General features: G+C 42.4%; 1 protein-coding gene across 14 annotated transcripts in view; it reads right to left on the bottom strand.

The window, feature by feature from the left end:
• MACF1 (microtubule actin crosslinking factor 1) overlaps nucleotides 1–22,086 on the bottom strand; it is a 341,652-nt gene that overhangs the window by 191,917 nt on the left and 127,649 nt on the right. For 13 of the 14 annotated variants that reach the window (XM_060019755.1, XM_060019769.1, XM_060019756.1 and 10 more), the window contains exons 3-5: nucleotides 14,829–14,918; nucleotides 10,862–10,939; nucleotides 5,701–5,793 (exon numbers count right to left, since the gene is read on the bottom strand). In XM_060019755.1, coding sequence (XP_059875738.1) covers nucleotides 5,701–5,793; nucleotides 10,862–10,939; nucleotides 14,829–14,918 — 261 coding nt within the window. Of the gene's footprint in view, nucleotides 1–5,700; nucleotides 5,794–10,861; nucleotides 10,940–12,979; nucleotides 13,076–14,828; nucleotides 14,919–22,086 lie in introns of all 14 variants that reach the window. The other variant, XM_060019802.1, reaches the window with a different exon arrangement.

Here is a 22,086-nt window from a genome sequence, read left to right as displayed (position 1 = left end):
ATACTTTTCTGTACTTCTCTGGGTAATTAACAATTTCATAATTAAAAACTAAAATCGGGACTTCCCTGGTGGCGCAGTGGTTAAGAATCCGCTTGCCAATGCAGGGGACTCGGGTTCGAGCCCTGCTCCGGGAAGATCCCACATGCCATGGAGCAACTAAGCCCGTGCACCACAACTACTGAGCCTGCGCTCTAGAGCCCGCAAGCCACACTACTGAGCCTGCATGCCGCAACTACTGAAGCCTGCGCACCTAGAGCCCGTGCTCCACAACGAGAAGCCACCACAATGAGAAGCCCGCACAGGGCAACAAAGAGTAGCCCCCACTCGCGGCAACTAGAGAAAACCCGTGCGCAGCAACGAAGACCCAACACAACCAAAAAATAAATAAATAAAATCCTTAAAAAAAAAAAAAAGAATACATTCTCCTGCAAACTAAAACCACAAGGAGATACCATTTCACACCCACTATGATGGCTATAATCTAAAAGACAGACAATTACAAGGATATGGAGAAACAGGAACTCTCACAATTGAGCTGGTGGGAATATAAAATGGTTCAGCCACTTTGGAAGACAGTTTGGCAGTTTCTTGAAAAGTTATATATAAACCTACCCTATAACCCAGCAATTCCACCCATAGGTATATAGCCAAGAGAAATGAAAAAATGAAAACATACATCCACACAAATATTCAAATCAACGTTATTTATAATAGCCAAAAAATGAAAACAACCCAAATGTCCGTCAACTGCTGAATAAACAAAATATATGGTATATCCATACAACAGAATACTCCTCAGCAATAAAGGAATTAAGTACTCATACATGCTACAACATAGATGAACCTCAAGAATATTATGTTAAGTGAAAGAAGCTAGACACAAAAGAGCACATATTGTAAGATTCCATTTAAATGAAATGTCTGGAAGAGGCAAATTTGTAGAAACAAAAAACATATTAGTGGTTGCCTAAGGCTGGGGATGGGAATGGAGAATAACTATAAATAGACAAGAAGGACCTTAGTGGGATGATGAAAATGTTCTAAAATTGGATTATGGTGATGGTTATACAACTCATAAAAATCACTGAATTACACAATGAAAATGCATCAATTTTATGGTACATAAATTATACCTCAATGAAGTTGTTTTTAAAAAAGAATGTATTTTCTTAAACAAACAATAGAATGATAACCAAAAAATGTTTTAAAACAATTAGCTAACTATATGGAAAGGGAAGAAACAGGATGGAGGGGGCAGAGATGAAAGCTAGACTTCACTGAACACACCTTGTGTTCACTTTTTAAAATTTCCCTTTGGAACAATGTATATGGTCTATAAAATATAAAATAAAATTGAAAGGGAAAAAACAATCCCTAAAAACTGAAGGAATATAAAAACAAATGAACTTGTGTATTGAATTAATGGCTTAACAACACAGAGAGAAGTTACTTCAAATGACTATAAAACAAGATTATTTGTACGTCCTTAGGAGATAAACACTAAGGACATAAAGGACTGCAAAGAAATCACAAATTTTTCAGTAATCGTGTTGTTAATAATAACAGTCATTGTTATTTTGATTCAAATATATTACATATAATATATGTGACTTTCTATATATGCCATAATATATATATGATTTTATGTATGCATGCACCCGTGTGCTTGTGTGTGTATGAAAAAGGGAAAAAGTAATGTGTTACTTAGATAGCATCAAGATTTTCAGCATAAGAAAAAAAAAGGATACAAACATAAAGTCAAAGAAGTTGAATAAAACTCTGTAATTCTAAGTTTGAATTAGAAACATCATTATAAATTCTTGATTTTTTTAAAAGAGAAAAATACAAGTGTTAGCTAGCTCTGTCCACAGAAAACGCCTAGAGACAGTGAGCAACCCGGTAGCACTCAGATTGTTGTCAACAAAGAATTTCAGTTCCTTGGAGAAATTGCTAATCCCAGGCCTGAAACAGGAAATATACAAAAAATATCTGGAACAGCTCTTCACACAAGAAATAAAGCACATTATCAAGACTATGGGGATCATGACAAAGGACTCAGAGTCAACTTGAAAAAAGTCATTGGCCAAAGACGGAGCTGAGTATTAAGAAAAATGACAGCTGTATTTGATTAGAACACATTTAAGTCTGTTAAAAATCCATGAGTCACACTGATACTAAAGGAAAATAAATATCAACAAAGAAACTTTCATCGGTCTTTAGAGAAACTTAGAGGATAAACTAATTACTCTGAAAACTGGTAAAACAGAGGGAAAGATGAAAGCATTTATCATTTTATCTTGCCTTTCCTATAGGAGCTATCTCTCAGGGTAATGGATAAAGTAAAATTCTACTTTACAAAAGAATTATAGAATTTTGAGTATCACCATTTTGCAACTTCTAATGAAATAATGGAACTAGCAATGACAAACAGTAGCTGCTAAAGTTTTAGGTGAAGAGCTAACAGTGAGTGGATCTACAATGGATGGATCAGGCTGATAACACCTGAACTCTCTAATCAAGCTTAACATCACAAACAGACGGACAACAGACATTATGTGCCTTCTGATGTGTAGCAATAAAAGTATACATCTCGGGACTTCCCTGGTGGTGCAATGGTTTAGAATCCACCTGCCAATGCAGGGGACACAGGTTCAATCCCTAGTCCGGGAAGATCCCACATGCCACAGAGCAACTAAGCCTGTGCGCCACAACTACTGAGCCTGAGCTCTAGAGCCTGTGAGCCACAACTACTGAGCCCGCTTACTGCAACTACTGAAGCCCATGCGCCTAGAGCCCATGCTCCACAACAAGAGAAGCCACGGCAATAAGAAGCCCACACACCGCAACGAAGAGTAGCCCCCGCTCGCTGCAACTAGAGAAAGCCCAAGCGCAGCAATGAAGATCCAACACAGCCAAAAAAAAAAAAAAAAGTATACAACTCAACATCAGCATCCTTGCCTGCCCCCCCCCCCCCGCCCCACAAAAAAGGGAAACTAAGTATGATCCAGCCTCAGGTCTAAAACACCAGTTTACAGGCAATACAAGAGAGGGATGGAGGATGCTGTTAGAAAACATCCCACAGATGCCACCAGCATCTTTACATAAATTGCATAGGACAAAAGACCTGATTTATTCAACAAACCAAAAGGAGAAAAAAAGAGGAGGGGAAAATTTAACACATGTGTAGACTTTGGATTCTGATTCAAACAAGCCATTTTTTAAATGAGATAACTGGGGAAATCTGAACAGTGCTCAGATATTCAATGATTTTAAGAAATTACTGATTTTTACAGTGTTATAACACTGTGGTTTGCTTAAATGAAGAGTCTTTAAGAGATACACACTGAAATATTTACAGATGAAATTATATGATGTCTGGGACTCCTTTCAAAATAACCTCCTGGGGGTTTGAGGAGTGGATCAGGATATAGACAAAATAACACTGGCCATGAGTTAGCAACTGTAGGGCTAGGTGATGGGTACATGGTGGTTCTATACTATTTTCTCTGCTTTTATATATGTTTGAAATTTTTCATAACAAATTTTTAAAGAGAAAGTAAGAGAGAACATTTTCCTGATGCAGTGTTCAGTTAAGGAACATTACCACCATCTCCTCTGTCCCAGGAAAATTTTAATTAGCCAGTTCAATTTTCATTCCTTGACCCCTGAATTTCCCTTTTGTTGAATTTAGTTGCAGTCAGGAGAAACAAAGACCCAGTGGACAGCTTCCTCTTACTTCACACCTATGAGGAATAACACTGGTCTCTCAAAGTGAAGGCAGGTCTGTGGTGAAATACAAACAACCAACAAAGTTTCTCTAAAAAACCCCTCTGTTCATAAGGGTGCCAAGAGGGTAACTCTATGAAAGCTCAGCAAAGTTCTTGTTCCCACCCTGCCAAGGCACACTGCCAAGTTCATGTTCGTGGTTATCCCTATATCCGAAGTATGCCTGAGGACACCCTGTGGTTCCACAAAAACACACGTTACCTCCACACTTTCCTAAGCCTACTTATGCTGCAGATTGCCAGCACTGGTTCCAAACCAGAGCGCCAAGAAATAAACCCTGAGCTCTCAGAATTTCCCAGATTCTCAGGAATTCTGGGACACCTGCTGTTCTGCCTTCATCCAGCAGGTGGCGCTGACCCCCCAACTGGGACATCACAGCAGCCACAGCCCTGGGAGTCACTGCCTTGAGATATTTATATTAGCCTTCTTTTCCCACCTGCTCAAGAAATGCTCCCCAGGGACTTTCCTGGTGGCGCAGTGGTAAAGAATCTGCCTGCCAATGCAGGGGACACGGATTCAAGCCCTGGTCTGGGAAGATCCTACATGCCACAGAGCAACTAAAAGCCCACACCACAACTACTGAGCCCACCGCGCCCACACACCACAACTACTGAAGTCCATGCACCACAACTACTGAAGTCCATGCCTAGAGCCCGTGCTCCACAAGAGAAGCCACCGCAATGAGAAGCCCACACACCACAACCAAGAGTAGCCCCGCTCGCCACAACTAGAGAAAGCCCGCATGCAGCAACGAAGACCTAACGCAGCCAAAAATAAATAAATTAAAAAAAAAAAAAAGAAGTGCTCCCTGTAATCGATCAGCCTTGTGTACAGCTGTTGGGTATAGGAGAACTGTCTGAGAAATAGTTTTGTTTAGTTGAGCTAACGTGATTCAAGATAGTCTACTTATAAAAATAGGGCTGTGATTCTCCAATAGCAATCCAGACTTGAAAAGGATTTATCTTCTTAGGGGGGACCAACAGGAAGGCTGTGTGACCATGTGAACACTACCAACATGCCACTGTTCTTGGGTGTGATGGATGCTACAAGGTTGTGACTATAAACACATATACAAACCCAGAGACCAAGGTGCTTGCTATGAACTGAATGTTTGTGTCCCCTCGAAATTCATATATTGAAGCCCTAACCCTGATATGATGGTATCTGGAGGTGGGGCCTTTGGCAGGTAATTAGGTTTAGATGAGGTCATGAGAGTGGAGCCCTCATAATGGGATTGATGTCCTTATAAAAAGATGAAGGAACACAAGATCTCTTTCTCTGCATGCATGCCCCAAGGAAAGGCCATGCAAGGGCGTAACTAGGAAAAGGGCCCTCACCAAGGAGCCAACCATGCTAGCACTCTGATCTTAGACTTCCAGCCTCCAGAACTGTGAGAAATGAATGTTTGCTGTTTAAGCCACCCAGCCTATGGTGTTTCATTATAACAGCCCGAAATAACTAAGACAGTGCTACAATTAACTAGGCTTGTTTAAGATCATTAGAGATGAGGAAAAGTCTACAACAAGGAAGGATTATAAGGCTTCGCTCCACCCTTCTAGAGCATCAAATCCAACATCTCTCCCCACCCTTCACATTCTGAGTCCCTGAAGAGACAGTTTTGACTCAGCTGAGCAGACTTTTAATAACCAGACTGCCAATGAAAGGGCCAAAGCACAAACAAGTGAAAAATCCCATTTCATCATGCAAATGATGAGGAAGTTCTGGGTTTACACTGCAAGAGCTTTGCCTCCAGGCCACCCTAATCTTCCTTTCCAACTCCCACTCTCACCCTCATTCACTGCCAAATACGGAGAAGCAAGCCTCAGTGTGCCCTTGGAAGGCAGAGCAACCTCTAACTCTTTCTAGGCCATGTCCAAACCAAGCAACCAGGACCACAAACTTCATAGACCCTACCTGGAAGTGCAAAATAATGGTCCAGATCAGGCCCAGGGTCAGCTTGGGGTTGCCGTCTGTGATGTCATCGTTGCGAATATTCACTAGTTTCACCTGAAAAAGAAACAAAAGCTGGTCTCAGAGCTCTGTGACTTTTTTGATTTCATTTTTATAGATTTTCATTATTTATATGCAGTTAAATTGGTTTTTTTGCAGTTAAATTGGTTCTGAGTTTTCACACATGTACAGATTTGTGTAACTACCACCACAATCAGGATAACAGAACAGGTACGTCAACCCGAAAAGGTGATCTCAAGCTGCCCCTTTGTAGTCAAACCCTGCCCGCAGCCCTAAATCCTGGCAACCACTGATCTGTTCCCAATTTTGCTTTTTCCAGAATGTCATATAAATGGAATCACACAGTATGTAATCTTTTGATAATAGCTTTTTTTCACTCAGCATAATGTTCATGAGATCCCCATCCAAGTTGCTGCATGTAACAACAGTTTGCTCCTTTTCGTTGTGGAGGAGTAGTCCACTATACCGATACACTACACTGTAATTATCCACTCATCTATTGAAGGACATTTGCGCCATTTCCGGTTTGGGACAATTATGAATAAAGCTCCTATATTCATGTACAGTTTTTTGTGCGAGCACATGTTTTCATTTCTCTAGGGTAAATTCCTAGGAGTGGGATTGCTGGGTCATATGGTGTATGTTTAGCTTTATAAGAAACTGCCCAACTGTTGGGTTGGCCAAAAGGTCGTTCGTTTTTTTCTGTCAGATGGCTCTAGTAGCACTTAGTTGTCTTTAACTTCATTCAAAACAATTTTGTTAGATTGTATGTGACAGCTGTCATATCAGTGTGCGTTTAAAAAAAGACTTAACAAAATTGGTGAATTTCTGTGTAACCATTTTAATGTTGAAGAAAAAGAGCAACATTTTGGCAAATTATGCTTTATTATTTCAAGAAAGGTAAAAATGCAACTGAAACGCAAAAACAAATTTGTTCAGTGTATGGAGAAGGTGCTGTGACTGATCGAACATGTCAAAAGTGGTTTGTGAAGTTCTGTGCTGGAGATTTCTCGCTGGACGATGCTCCACGGTCAGGTAGACCAGTTGAAGTTGATAGCGATCACATAGAGACATTAACTGAGAACAATCAACGTTATACCACGTGGGAGATAGCTGACATACTCAAAATATCCAAATCAAGTGTTGAAAATCATTTGCACCAGCTTGGTTATGTTCATCGCTTTGATGCTTGGGTTCCACATAAGTAAAGTGAAAAAAACCTTCTTGACCGTATTTCCGCCTGTGATTCTCTACTGAAATGTAATGAAAACGTCCCATTTTCAAAATAAATTGTGATGGGCGATGAAAAGTGGATACTGTATAATAATGCGGAACAGAGGAGATTGTGGGGCAAGCGAAATGAACCACCACCAACCACACCAAAGGCCGGTCTTTATCCAAAGAAGGTGATGTTGTGTACATGGTGGGATTGGAAGGGAGTCCTCTATTATGAGCTCCTTTTGGAAAACCAAACCGTTAATTCCAACAAGTACTGCTCTCAATTAGACCAAGTGAAAGCAGCACTCGATAAAAAGCGTTCAGAATTAGTCAACAGAAAACTCATAATTTTCCATCAGGATAACGCCAAGACCATAAGTTTCTTTGATGACCGGCAAAAACTGTTACAGCTTGGCTGCGAAGTTCTGATTCACCCACTGTACTCACCAGACAGTGCACCTTCAGATTTCCATTTATTTAGGTATTTACAAAATTCTCTTAATGGAAAAAATTTAAATTCCCTGGAAGACTGTAAAAGGCACCTGGAACAGTTCTTTGCTCAAAAAGATAAAAAGTTTTGGGAAAATGGAATTACGAAGTTGCCTGAAAAATGGCAGAAAGCAGTGGAACAAAAGGGCGAATATATTTGTTCAATAAAGTTCTCGGCGAAAACGAAAAATGTGTCTGATTTTTACTTTAAAAGCGAACGCACTTTTTGGCCAACCAGTATCTTCCAGCGTGACTGTACCATTTTGCAATCCCACCAGCAAAGCAACCTTGCAAGCACATGCTATTATGAGTTGCTTTTTAATTAAGTCACCACAGCCCTGACTTTTTTCTTTTTCTTTCTTATTTCTTCAAGGTTGAGAGAGAGAGATCTGCCCCTTGTCCCTCACTGGTCTCTGGCCTGCTCCCATCTATTTCCCCTCCTTTGTCGCAGACATCCCCACCTACCCACACCTCCCATAGCATATGCTTTACTCCTAAAATCTCATTCCAGCAACACGATGTGCACAGACACACAGGCCCTTCCCCCACCAGGGTGACCAACCATCCCTGGCTGCTGGAAACTGAGGGGTTTCCTGGGACGTGGGCCTTTCAGTGCTGAAACCGAGAGTAGGCTGGAAAACCAGCCTACTTCCAGTTCCACCTCCACCCCTGCGAGTGTCTGTTGTACCCTCATGGAGGTCCTGACAACTGTGGCAAACCGTCCTGAAGCTGCCCTTCCTTTATCTCTTCAATTGAACTGAAATCTTCATGTACTAAAGAACCTAGTGACCTCAAACAGAAGCCTCACTTCTCCCTTACACTATGGTGACCGGTGCTGTAGACTGAATGCTTGTGTTCCTCCAAAATTCATATGTTAAATCCTAACACCCAATCTGAAGGTATATGGAGGTGGGACCTTCTGGGGGTGATTAGGCCTTGAGGGAATGGAATTAGTATCTTTATAAGAGAGACCCAGAGGGCTTCTCTGGTGGCGCAGTGGTTGAGAGTCCACCTGCCGATGCAGGGGACACGGGTTCGTGCCCCGGTCCTGGAAGATCCCACATGCCGCGAAGCGGCTGGGCCCGTGAGCCATGGCCACTAAGCCTGCACATCCGGAGCCTGTGCTCCGCAACTGGAGAGGCCACAACAGTGAGAGGTCCACGTACTGCAAAAAAAAAAAAAAAGAGAGAGACCCAGAAAGCTCCCTCGACCTTTCCATCATGTGAGGTCACAGCTAAAAGCCATCTCTGAACAGGACCTCACCAGATACCAAATCTGCCTCGATCTTGGACTTCCCAGCGTTCAGAACTGTGAGAAATAAGTTTCTGTTGTTTATAAGCCACCAGGGCTGTGATACTGTGTTCCAGCAACCTGAACGACCAAGACACCTGGGCAAATTCTTTCCCTTTTCTGTATCGCAGTTTCCTCTTCTGTATATTGGGAGTGGGACAACCTGCTTCTGGTCTGAGTGCAGGTTTTCTAATCACAAGCAGCCCACAGCTGGCAGGCTGGCAGTATCAGCCAAGTCCACGTTCCTCAGTCCCAACTCTGTCAGCCTTCCCCTTGTTTTCTGAAGTCTACCTTCCTTGGCCAAGCCACCTTCCAACCTCTGCCAATCTGTTCCTTGGAGACTTCACACCTAACTCCTACCTTTCCTACCTCATCTTCTACCACCTTTCTTGATAACTGTCACACTCATCTCGATGACCCAAGTATCACCCATCTGTACAACCTGTCTGCCTTCCCACTTCTGATGACCTTCATTTTCACTCTGCTTTGGACACCTGCACAGCTACAACCTCACCATAAGCAAGAACTGCTCTAGAGCTCTCTCTGCCCTTCTCTGTGTCCACGGTTAACCGCTCACATTTTTACTGTAGCCAAGTAACCAATCTCCTCTCCATCCTTATTTATATTTCTAGCTAATCAGTTCTTCTCAATTCACCTTTTGCCCATTAAGGCCCTCTCTGGTTTCCTGTAACTCTACATACAGACATTCCAACACTGCTCTCTCTGGTCCCCTAAACACGTCAGCCTCCAATTCTCCTACCTCTTTTCATTTATCAATTTATTCAACAAATATTTATTAAGTGCTGATTATGGACCATTCATGATGACAGGTGATGAAGATAAAAATGTTAAGTAAGATCACGTTCCCTGTCCTCACGGGCCTACAATGCATTACAGCAAACAGAAATAACAATAAAGTAATAAGTATTATATTAGAAGCAAACTGCTACAGGAGTACACAGAAAAAGAATTTCCCAAGTTAATGAGAATTACCGATAAGAGTGACAGAAATGAACTAACTCCAAAAATATGTGTACCATCTAATGTCATCGTGACCGGTGCTGTTGCCTGGCGACTGCAGCTATACCAAGTCTCTCCAAACAGCCCTCTAGGCAGATTATCTCTGACTCCTTCATCCATCCACCTTCCTCCTCTCCACAAACTTTCTCTTTTGTCTTTATCCCTCCTTCCTTCCTCCTCCCTGTATCACAGAAGAGGCATTTTTTTCCTTTCTTTTTCAAAGAAACCACGTCAGCTGTGCTCTGTATCTCATCCCTCTATCCCTGGGCTTGGTTCCATCAATTAGGAAGCAATGGGAGGAGGAAACGTGTGTAGAAAGCAGCACGGAAGGAGCGTTAAACAAGTGTCAGGAGACCTCAGTGGAAGTCCCAGCTTTGCTCTACCTTGTGTGATTTGGGGCAGGTCATTTCTCAGTTTCCTTCCGTATGAAACAAAAAGGCTGGACTAGAGGATCTCCAAGGCACCTTCCAGGGTAACAGGCTCTGACTCGTACTCCTCCTTGCTCTCATTCTGTTCTCCTCTCTTCGTTGGCTTCTCTCCCTATGTCTAAAAATATGTTGCCATCTTGCTTCTTTATCCTCCCTTCCTTATTTAGTAAAGAGGGAAAAGCTTCTTTACTATGTCCTAAACACTTTTCTGCTCTACTGAGGCTGTTCTCTTAAGTCATCAGTGCTGCACAGCTGAGAGCTTCGCCTCAGCTCCATGTGCCGTTCAGCTATCCTGACCATCCCCTCACCCAGTTCTCATGATGATGGAGCACTCTGGTTTTCCCTCTTCCGAGACGATGTACCTTTTCCCATCTTCTGAGCTGGTTTATTTTTCATCTTCCCTTTGACCTCCACCCGAGGTGAGGCAATCTTTCATACCTTGCTCTTCTCTAAGACTCTCCCCCCCTCAGACAGGCCACAAACTCTATGTAAGGACCACCAAATGATTTGTTCAAACACAATACAGCTGCTCACTAGGAAGCAAGACTCAGAACTGCATCGGTCAGATTTACTGAGGACATGCCAGGGGCACTGAGAACATCTAGGGACCCGATGCCAACATTCCCTGGCAGAATGGGGAACACACGGGACACTCTTACCTGTCGCTGCTTTAGGAAGTCCAGAGCAATCTGCACATTCTGCAGCCTGTGAAAACGCATCCTGCCCTTCTCCCGGGGCTGCAAACAAACAAACAAAAGGGATGTTAATTTCAGCTACACCAATTTACCCGTGCAGACCACTTTCCTCTTTCATTTCAAGGACTAAAAGACCACAAAGAATTCCTCATGACTGAAGCCAGGCGTGGGAGCATCCCATAAAGCACCCCCCAGGGCAGGACCTGTGTGTGTTTTCACCATGCTTGCTGAGGCCCCAGAAGGCCTTGTTTACCACTAGGATCCCCGTGAACACACAGCCCGTGTGAATGCAAATGCTTAGGCAGTGCCGCAGCTCCTCTACGGGTTCTTCTGCAGTCGTACGTGGCAGAACTTGATTCTGGATGTGACGTTAATGGGAACAAAGACTTGCCTCTATGGCTCCCAGAATCGCAGTTAAATGCTATTGTAAGGAACGGTAGAAAGTCCTAATTGCATACTGCACAGTAATGGACACAGCCAACTGTATTACAAACCTGGCAAGAGAAACTAGAGGTAGCCAATTTTATACTAGGGAATGAGGAGTTACACATGCTCAACAAGCAAGTGAAAAAACCTAGAATGGAAGGCAGAAATCAGGAAGAAACCTATTTTCTAGGAAGATGGGTGTTGGTGTAGCAAAGCCACCCTTTACCCCAGTATGAAATACCCAGAGCAAAAAAGACCTTGATGACGTAGGGCTGTTCAACACAGTCCTCCAAAGAAAGGTATTTCCTGCCAGTCACTCAGTCCTGGATGTCATAACAGCCACGGGGGAGAGGCCCACCTTCACCCAGGGCCCCTGGTGCCCGTCCCCACTGCCTCGTCCACTGCTCAACTCCTATCCATCCAGAAGTGCAGGAAGTGTTTCCCCAGTGGGTACAGGGACTGCTACCTACCTCTGGAACATTTTCTCCTGCTCACTTTCCAATGTTGTTTTTATTTTACTACAACTGGGACTAAAACATTACTCTCACTAGATCATACCCAATTCATATGTAAATGTCAAATTGGTACTAATTAAAGGCCAATAAAATACAAGGTAGCTCTGTTGTGGGCACCTGCACAGAAGAAACACTGCCCCAGGTTGAAATGGGCAAAAAGTAACCCACCACATGGAAAGATGGGGTGGAAGCATCTCTGTGGGGGTCCCCTAGCCCTTCTAAGCAAAACTTCCAAACAAGAGTAATCGACAGAGAGGATGAGGCCTCTCTGTGAAACAGAATAACTTCAAAGTCAAAGTTTTAGGAAAAATCTTCTTAGTGAGAACCTCTTCTCAGTCATTTCAGCTAAACTAATTGTGACTATAGCTTAGAAGATGACACAGCCTGTGAAACTGAAGACTCTAAGGCAATGGGAAGGGAGATCAATGAGGTGAAAAGATGACTTTAAGAGGACAGGGAATGGGGATATTGCCTAAGCCCTCTTTCTGGAGAAAGATCACAGGCTATAGCTTAGAGCCTGCAAGCAGAAAAGGGCCTTCTTACACACTCTAATCTTTACTCCTAAGTACTCCCCACCAAAAATATGCTTAAGAACATGCAAGTTAAATATCTGTCCTCTACAGCAACTAGAGATGTTATTGACCAAGCAGGGTATCTCCATGCAGTGAGTGGTTTGCAAACACCAGGCTCTTCTGAAAACAAATGACATGGTGCGTGGTGAGAACCTGGAGGCCAGAGAGATGGACAGTCCCCGTTAGTCCGGAGTGTGGAGTCATAAGCAATAACTGTCGTGCTGTCAACTAAGCTTTCCACGATTCTGTGATCTCGACTCAGACAACATAGCAAGGCCACCAGAAAGCCATGGGTCTCCAGGTCACAAAGGGACTTGATGCCACCGAACACCCTTATTCTTTTCGTGCCAGCTACTCTCAGATAAGCAAAACAATTCCCACTCCAGGATCATCTAACAGTGGCAAGAGGCACAATTAGTTTTAACCACTTTCTTTGGGACCCAAATTCCCAGGCGGACAGGGACGAAGGCAACTGGTAACTGAGCTACTTGGAGACCTAGAGAACCCCAAACTCTCTGATGGCCCTGCAGTGCGGCTGGGATGCTGGTGGCCCCAGGAGGACCTACTACATCATCATCATCATCATCTTCCTCCTGCTCCTTGCTGTTTGTATGGCGCCAGGAGGGCATGCTCACCAGACGGAGGGTCTTCAGCCCTGCTGGCTCCTTTGGCCACCAACCAAGAGAAAGACATGACAGAGAAACAGGAAATTCACAACACATGAACGAAAAGGAAATGAATGCAGGAAAAAAAAAAGGTGAAAATAAATATGAAAATACCCTCCCACCTCCAGAAAGATGCAAAAACCAAATTAAGACCAGAGCAGATGGTTATACTGAACACTTCTTTTGTTGAAACACAGCTTTAATTCTCCACGGCCACCCACCCTCCCTACTTCTGTGAATCAAGTAAGGCAGAGAGGAGGATGAGAATAACCATGAAAGACATATTTGGGTGGTTTTTGGTGAAAAGATGATATTTTATGACTATCTCCATAAACACCTGTAGGTTTTCAAAGGTTAGAAAAAGAAATCAGATTGGAGTGGTTTTAACCTGTTTTTTAAGCAACATCACTGAAAAGAATCACTTTTCAATATAAAATCACTACAAGTTCATCAAATATACCAACCAAACTGCCCAAAATATAACTTTGTGAGCACTGTTAAGTCCAGCACAGTGAAAGTAAAATTCTGATTATTTAGGAGATTTATAAATGAGGGCCAGAGAAGAACTAGAAATCATATGTACTGGCTATGTTAATAAAAGCATCTGTCAATTTTAGGCCACTAAACATTATAAAATTAATTCTACTGTAAGACCAAAAAAAAAGTGAAACCAAAACAAAGGCCCCAGGGGAAGGCAAGCTCCAACCGTGGAAGAAGCTATTACTTAGGGAGTGAAATCTAATGTGCCAAATCCTGCTCTTGAAACACAACCAACAATGACTAAGAATTCACCAAAGGCGGTGAGCACGCTGGCTCCACCAGCTCCTCGAGCGGTGTGCCTCTCCAGAGCGCTCCTCCCTCACAGGTGTTTCCAGTATTCAGCCCTGGCCTTTTCTAAATGAAAAGTATGTTGTCTGCAACGCTCGAGTTAGAGCAGGAGCTGCATAGGATCACAGGCTTCCATTAGGCTCCCATATAGGAAACAATGAGCCCACAGAGAGGTTACGCTGATCCCTCAAACAAAGTGAAGATAAGAACTCATGAGCCAAGAGGTTCAGACAGCCTTTGCCCTCAGACAGGTAAGTGTTTCCACAAGCCACATTTAATACATCTGGGGAGGAAGCAGGCATGTTTAATTATCCAAGGAGCCCAGATGTACTCCGTCTGGGGCTATGCTCAGACAGCAACTTCAGCACTTCTCCGACCCTGTGAAAGACAGTGAATCCCAGAAGGGAGAGAGTGAGGTGATTTGGAAAAAAATGACTCTAAATACCTGGGCTTTTAAATGTAAATTTCACGTCTTTGTTGAATATAGAAATAGAACAATTCATAGGTAGAAGCAAAAATAGGAGGAGTCTATATAGACTAGAAATAAAGCTGTAGGAAGAAAAATACACCTTATTCAAAAACCTTTAAATGTAAATCTGCTATTCCTGAAACACTAGCATCTATAAATAGATAAAGAACAAGTAAGGAGAAAACATGCAAATATGAAAGGAACAGAACTGATACTTGATTCCATCAAGAAATGAGAATATATGATACATCAGGTTAAATTAAGATGAAATTACAGCATTTATAAAGTGTTAAGTCTGAGTTATAAAGTACACCAATTACCTCTTCTACTTTTTCCTCCCATGTAACAGAGGACACAGTGACAGTCACTGCCCCAGCACTCAACAAGGTGGACCCATATGTCATTAATAGGGCCACACCTGTGAGGTCAACTGATTAGGAGAAGAGACAAGCTCACCAGTTTGATGCCTGAGAGGACCTCCAGCAGAGAGATCAGGTTATGGCCATCCCGCAGATCTTCATAAAGATCATTGATGTGCTTCCGGACCTGTGCATGAGAGTGAAACAGACTGATTTTTATTCTATCTTGAATTATTTTATTATCTACACAAGAATCTCTGGTCCTAGGTAAACACAAATTAAAGAATTTGAAACTGGAAACAACAAAAAATTCAGGAATTTTCAGGTTGGAGTATAATACATATGAAATGGTAACACTTAACAGAAGTGTATGTGTGTTTTTCTTTTAATTGAGGCCAGGGACTTCCCTGGTGGCACAGTGGTTAAGAATCCGCCTGCCAATGCAGGAGACACGGGTTCGAGCTCTGGTCCAGGAAGATCGCACATGCCGCGGAGCAACTAAGCCCGTGCGCCACAACTACTGAGCCTGTGCTCTAGAGCCCGCAAGCCACAAGTACTGAGCCTGTGAGCCACAACTACTGAAGCCCGCGTGCCTACAGCCCACGCTCCGCAACAAGAGAAGCCACCGCAATGAGAAGCCCACGCACGGCAACGAACAGTAGCCCCCACTCACCACAATTAGAGAAAGCCCGCGTGCAGCAACAAACACGCAACGCGGCCAAAAATAAATATAAAATAAATAAGTAAATTTATAATTAATAAGTAAATTGAAGCCAGATCCATTACATACTCCAGCCAACCATGAAAAATACTCCAGAAAGTCTGGACTAGGGATGGGGAGTCTTAATCATCCTGAAACATCTCAGGAATTATTATGGACCAAAATGTGAAATGACGGCCAATGATGGACAGATGAGACCAGTCAGAGTCAGAAAAGCCTTCCAGAGTGCTACGAAGGAAACTAAAATGCTAGATACCCAGTATTCCATACGGTGTACCTTAATTTAACCCCTTTCTTACCAAATACTTTTTTTTTTTAATTTATTTTTGGCTGAGTTGGGTCTTCGTTGCTCCGTGCGGGCTTTCTCCAGTTGCAGAGAGTGGGGGCTACTCTTTGTTGCGGTGCATGGGTTTCTCACTGCGGTGGCTTCTCTTGTTGCAGAGCATGGGCTCTAAGCACGAGGGCTTCAGTAGTTGTGGCACATGGGCTTCAGCAGTTGTGGATGGTGGGCTCCAGAGCGCAGGCTCAGTAGTTGTGGCACATGGGCTTAGTTGCTCCATGGCATGTGGGACTTCCTGGACCAGGGCTTGAACCCGTGTCCTCTGCATTGGCAGGCGGATTCTTAACCACTGCGCCACCAAGGAAGCCCCTTACCAAACACTTCTAATAGTGAACTTGAGAAATACTTTTCTTTTGGGAAAAAACAATTCTAATTTTATAACTGAAACTATGCAAAAACAAATAGATATCACTTTAGAAAAATGTGTGGGTAATGTCAAACATTGTGCTAATGCTTTAGATGTTATCTCATCTATCCCTCATATCCATAAGGTAGGTATTATTATTCCTGTTTTACACATGAGGAAATGAGACACAAAGAGGTTAAGTAACTTGCCTAAGGTCACAAGTGGAAAGACGGGCCTCAGTTTGGTCTTTCTTTTTTTTTTTTTTTTTTTTGCAGTACGCGGGCCTCTCGCTGTTGTGGCCTCTCTCATTGCGGAGCACAGGCTCCAGACGCGCAGGCTCAGCGGCCATGGCTCACGGGCCCAGCCGCTCCGTGGCATGTGGGATCTTCCCAGACCGGGGCACGAACCCGTGTCCCCTGCGTCGGCATGCAGACTCCCAACCACCAGGGAAGCCCTGGTCTTTCTGATATTAGTCTTTGCCATTACTACAATGCTTTGTAATCAGACATAATCTCATTTTATTTACTTAATCCAAACAACTGCCTTGTGAAGTTTACTTATTACTCCCATTCTATAACAGAAACTGAGGAAGCTAAGGCTCTGAGAAGTTATGGTCACATAGCTGTGGGAAGTGCCTAAAGTGACTGATTCATTCCAAGTCTAGTGACAACTTCACTGATATGCTCAAACACAGAATCAGAAGACAATTGGAAATTACAAGGAAGAAGATTCTTTTCAACATAATTAATTTTCTAGACAATAAGAGAAAGGGTTTACTCTCAGAATAGTGGATTTCTAGTCACTGGAGTTTTTCAAGCAGAGACTAGGATATTGGAATTTCTACATTCACGTCGAAGATTGAACTATAAGTCCTTTCCAACTATAATATTCTAGCATTCAAAACAGATTGCAAATCAGAAAAGATAAAGGGTGGAAACATCTTAGTAAACTTCCTAGAAAAGAAAGGACTTGAAGGATTAGAAAATGTTTGATAGAAAGAAAGAGCAGGGGAAAACCACATAAGGCTAGGTATAGGGGTGGAAACATGCAAGACATGCATGTTTGTACGTGTGTGCGAAGGAATAAGAAGTTGACAGGTAGATAACCCAACTGGAGAAAATGGTTCATGATAAATTGAATAATAGGTTTCAAATATTTAAAAATTAAATATAGGTTTCAAATATTTAAAGAATATTTCTTCAATTTTTTTGTGCTACTGACAATATGACACATATTTTAGTTTAATCTGCAATACTAACATTTTCTCCCTCACTTTCTTAAGTTTAGACAATGAATGAAACAATACATTTACCCCAGACTTGTATCACTTGTTGATTTTCATGGTGTAAATACTCTATTGAAATGACCAATTTCAAGCTATTAATATAATATCACTAAAAGCAATGTTGGGAAGAAATGTACAGTAGCACACCAATATATATAATTTCCATCAGAGAGATACAACAGACATAACTGACCTCAAGAGCACAGATGGTAATAACATAGTAAAGTAACTGAAGTGATGAGCTTTGAATATTTATTACCTTTATTTTAAATACAATTTATTTAATTGTAAGTTTACATAATTTAATTTTTAATAATGGCTGTGCTTAGCAAATATAGCTCACAAAATTCCTGAAAGTTTAATATTTGGCTCTCACGAGCCCATGACAGTTGACTCCAACACACCAGTGGCTCTAAGATTTCAAGACCCCTCCCTCATGTGGGTCCAAGGGTTCAACCACAGTGCACCACTCAAGAAATCAGCAGGTCATAAGAGTTGGAAAGGAAGTTTGATTTGACAAGTTCAATCTGAAGTATGTTGAATTTAAAACAACAGCAAAGGAGCTACAAATGGAAATGTTCTTGAAGCAGCTGAAAATACCAGAATTTAATCTGGGGCAGATGAGAACTTAAGTTTAGAAGTCATATGCATAGAGGTGCTAGCCAAAGACATGGGAAATGTTGGGCTTTCAGTGTTAGGGAGAAAAGAAGAGCGGAGGGCTAAGGACTGAGCCTGAAGGAATAGCCAAAACTAGAAGGCAGGAGATGGGAAAGCAATCAACAAAGGAGGCGGGGTGGGTAGGGGAAAAGGCAGTGAAAGAGGTAGGCAACAAACCAAGAAAGTATAATCAAGGAAGAGATGATCACCAGTATCAAATGCTACAGGACAAGGAGGGCGAAAACTAAGAAAGGCTTTCTGAATTTTCCTACAAATAAGAGTGCTTTTTGTGAGAATAATTTTCTAGAGAGTGGTGGAATGGAAATCAGATTTTAAATGAACAGTAGGTTTTAAAAAGTCAGAAATTATTAAATACTTGTTATTAGGATTAAGAAGAGAAGAAACAGGGACTTCCCTGGTGGTGCAGTGGTTAAGAATCCGCCTGCCAATGCAGGGGACACGGGTTCAATCCCTGGTCCGGGAAGATCCCACATGCCGCGGAGCAACTAAGCCCATGTGCAACAACTACTGAGCCTGCGCTCTGGAGCCCACGAGCCACAACTACTGAGCCCACGTGCCACAACTACTGAAGCCTGCGCGCCTAGAACCCGTGCTCCACAACAAGAGAAGCCACCGCAATGAGAAGCCCACGCACTGCAATGAAGAGTAGCCCCCACTCGCCACAACTAGAGAAAGCCCACACGCAGCAACGAAGACCCAGTGCAGCCAAAAATAAATAAATAAAATAAAATAAATTTATAAAAAAAAGAAGAGAAGAAACAATAATGAGGGACTTATTATTGACAGGTAAGACCTGAACATAGGGTATAAAAATCGGGAGTGGTCATCAAGTAATTATTTAAATAAATTACACAGGGCTGCGGACCAGGTGAGATCGTGTTATCAGTAGGATACCAAACACCAAGAAAAAGGAAGTACTTGAAATGTAAAGTTAGTTTTACATCAAGGCCCCAATATCTCCTTCTGAAAATTCCGGTTAATGTTTTCCACCTGTGAATAGCAAAATTCAACCACCTTACAAGAAATTTACATGAGTCCTAGTTTACTGTTTCTCAGTCTTTGTGTGATTATAATAACTAAGTAACTATGAAAACCAGTAGAGAGATATAGACAAAAGTAATGGGGGAAGGGAGTATAGTAAGATTTTTTTTTTTCTCAGATAATTTTCAACAGAGAACAGTAGTCTGTTTCTGAAGCATACTGGACACAGCTCTGCCTAGAGAAGGATAAAGAACTAGGGGCTTCCCTGGTGGCGCAGTGGTTAAGAATCTGCCTGCCAATGCAGGGGACACGGGTTGGAGCTCTGGTCCAGGAAGATCCCACATGCCGTAGAGCAACTAAGCCTGTGCACAACTACTGAGCCTGCGCTCTGAAGCCCGTGAGCCACAACTACTGAAGCCCGTGCGCCTAGAGCCCATGCTCCGCAACAAGAGAAGCCACCGCGATGAGAAGCCCGCGCACCGCAACGAAGAGCAGCCCCCACTCACCGCAACTAGAGAAAGCCCAAGTACAGCAACAAAGATCCAACACAGCCAAAAATAAAAAATAAATAATAAAAAATAAGGAACTATGATAATTAAAAAAAAAAAGAACTCGCTAACACTTACTAGTGCTTTTACATCAAAAAATGTTCAGATGCAGAGGGGGGATTTGGAGGGCTCAATTAACATCCCACGATCATACGGCTCAATGACCAGGCTAACCAAACCCAGGTCTGCCCCCTTCTAAAGTCGTCACCATTTCTGTACATGCTACATTGCCTCTGAAGTTTTCCACAAATCTCCTAAGAAAAAGTCTGGTGGACTAAGCACCAGGAAAGTATTAGAGGCAGCCAAGTGAAGCCAAGAGTGCTCAGAAAGCATCCATATATATGTTTCTTTCCAACAAATAATCATGCTGCTGTTAGCAAACAAGATGAGTGAAAAACTTCAACTATCCAGGTCCTTACCTGTTTGTACTCCCTGTGAAAATCACCATCAAAATTAGTTCTTTAGAAATCTCCAAGGAATATGTACAAATGGCTAACAAACTCATGAAAAGATGCTCAATATCATTAGCCATAAGGAAAATGTAAATCAAACTACAGTGAGATACCACTTCACAACCACTAGGATGGCTACAATCAAAAAGACAGATAGGGGCTTCCCTGCCGATGTAGGGGACGCGGGTTCGTGCCCAGGTCCGGGAAGATCCCACGTGCCGCGGAACGGCTGGGCCCGTAAGCCATGGCCACTGAGCCTGCGCGTCCGGAGCCTGTGCTCCGCAACGGGAGAGGCCACAACAGTGAGAGGCCTGCGTACCGCAAAAAAAAAAAAGACAGATAATAAGTGTTGATGAGGCTATAGAGAAACTGGAACCCTCATACATTCCCAGTGAGAATGTAAAATGATGCAGCTGCTTTGGAAAACAGTCTGACAGTTCCTCAAAAGGCTAAACACAATTTACCATACGACTCAGTAATTCCACTCCTAGGTATATATCCAAGAGAATTAAAAACATGTCCAGAAAAAAACAAAAACAAAACTTGTACATGAATGAATGTTCATAGCAGCATTCATTGTTCACAACAGCCAAAAAGTGAAAATAATCCAAATGCCTAAATATTATGACATGTGAAAGAAGCCACTTACAAAGAACCACATATTGTATGATTCAATTTGTATGAGATATCTAGAATTGGCAAATCTATAGAGACAGATGGTAGATTGGTGGTTGCCTAGGGCTGGGGGAGAGGATGGGGGGTTGGTTAGGGATAATGATTAAAGGGTACAGGGTTTCTTTTGGGGGATGAGGAAAATATTCTAAAATTGATTGTGGTGATGGCTGCGAAACTCTGTGAATACAATAAAAGCCATTGAAATGTACACTTTAAATGGGTGAATTATGTGATATGTGAATTAAATCTCAACATAGCTATTTTTAAAAATTAATGAATGGGGCTTCCCTGGTAGTGCAGTGGTTAAGAATCCACCTGCCAATGCAGGGGACACGGGTTCGAGCCCTGGTCCGGGAAGATCCCACATGCCACGGAGCAACTAAGCCTGTGTGCCACAACTACTGAGCCTGCACTCTAGAGCCCGTGAGCCACAACTACTGAGCCCGTGTGCCACAACTACTGAAGCCCACGCGCCTAAAGCCCAGGCTCCGCAACAAGAGAAGCCACCATAATCAGAAGGCTGCGCACCTCAACAGAGTAGCCCCCGCTCACCGCAACTGGAGAAAGCCCACGCACAGTAACGATGACCTAACACAGCCAAAAAAAAAATTAATGAATGACTAAATTTTGAGACCAAGCCAATCCTCCCCAATCACCATGCATTAGTAAGCCAAGGAAAACTCTGCTCTCCCAATTTTTAGAAGATTGGCTTGAAGTTATGAAAAAATAAACAGCTTCGCCCAATTTCTAAGTGGCTTTAGCAAAGGGAATATATTGCACTTAAGTGCTTGGAATCAGAATCTGAGCCCAAAGGGACTTTAAAGATTACTTAACTCTAATACACTCAGTTTACACATGAGAAAAGCACTGTCTAGAGAAGTTAAATAACTTTGTAAGACCATTTAGCTGGAAAGTGTCAGATCACTGTCTCTTGACTCTGAGTTCAATGCTCTTTCCCCTCACAAGGCTTCCATGATGCTTGAAGGGTAGAAACAACGTATTAACAACATTATTAAATTATAAGAGCCCCCCCACAAAAAAAGAACTAACGACTGTCATGCAGTATTCTTTAACACCTGCAGAAAGCCTGATCTAGAAAAGTTTTGCTCGAAGACTCTTAAAAGAAAACACAAGCAGCTCAACTTCCTTGATCCACATTATGTTGAAGAACAATATATAGGTCAGAGGAGAAAGTTTTAAAGAGAAGAGTATGTTATTTACTCTCATCTATACTTATTAAAAGATACAGGGAAAGTAAGAGTGAGCCTGGTAGCTTCAGATGGATTTCTGAATTTATAGATTTCTAAACTGTAAGAGGGAAAATTCTAT

This window comes from Delphinus delphis, chromosome 1 (genome assembly GCF_949987515.2).
Source record: "Delphinus delphis chromosome 1, mDelDel1.2, whole genome shotgun sequence".
Lineage (NCBI taxonomy): Eukaryota > Metazoa > Chordata > Mammalia > Artiodactyla > Delphinidae > Delphinus > Delphinus delphis.
This window is presented reverse-complemented; position numbering and strand designations above follow the sequence as displayed.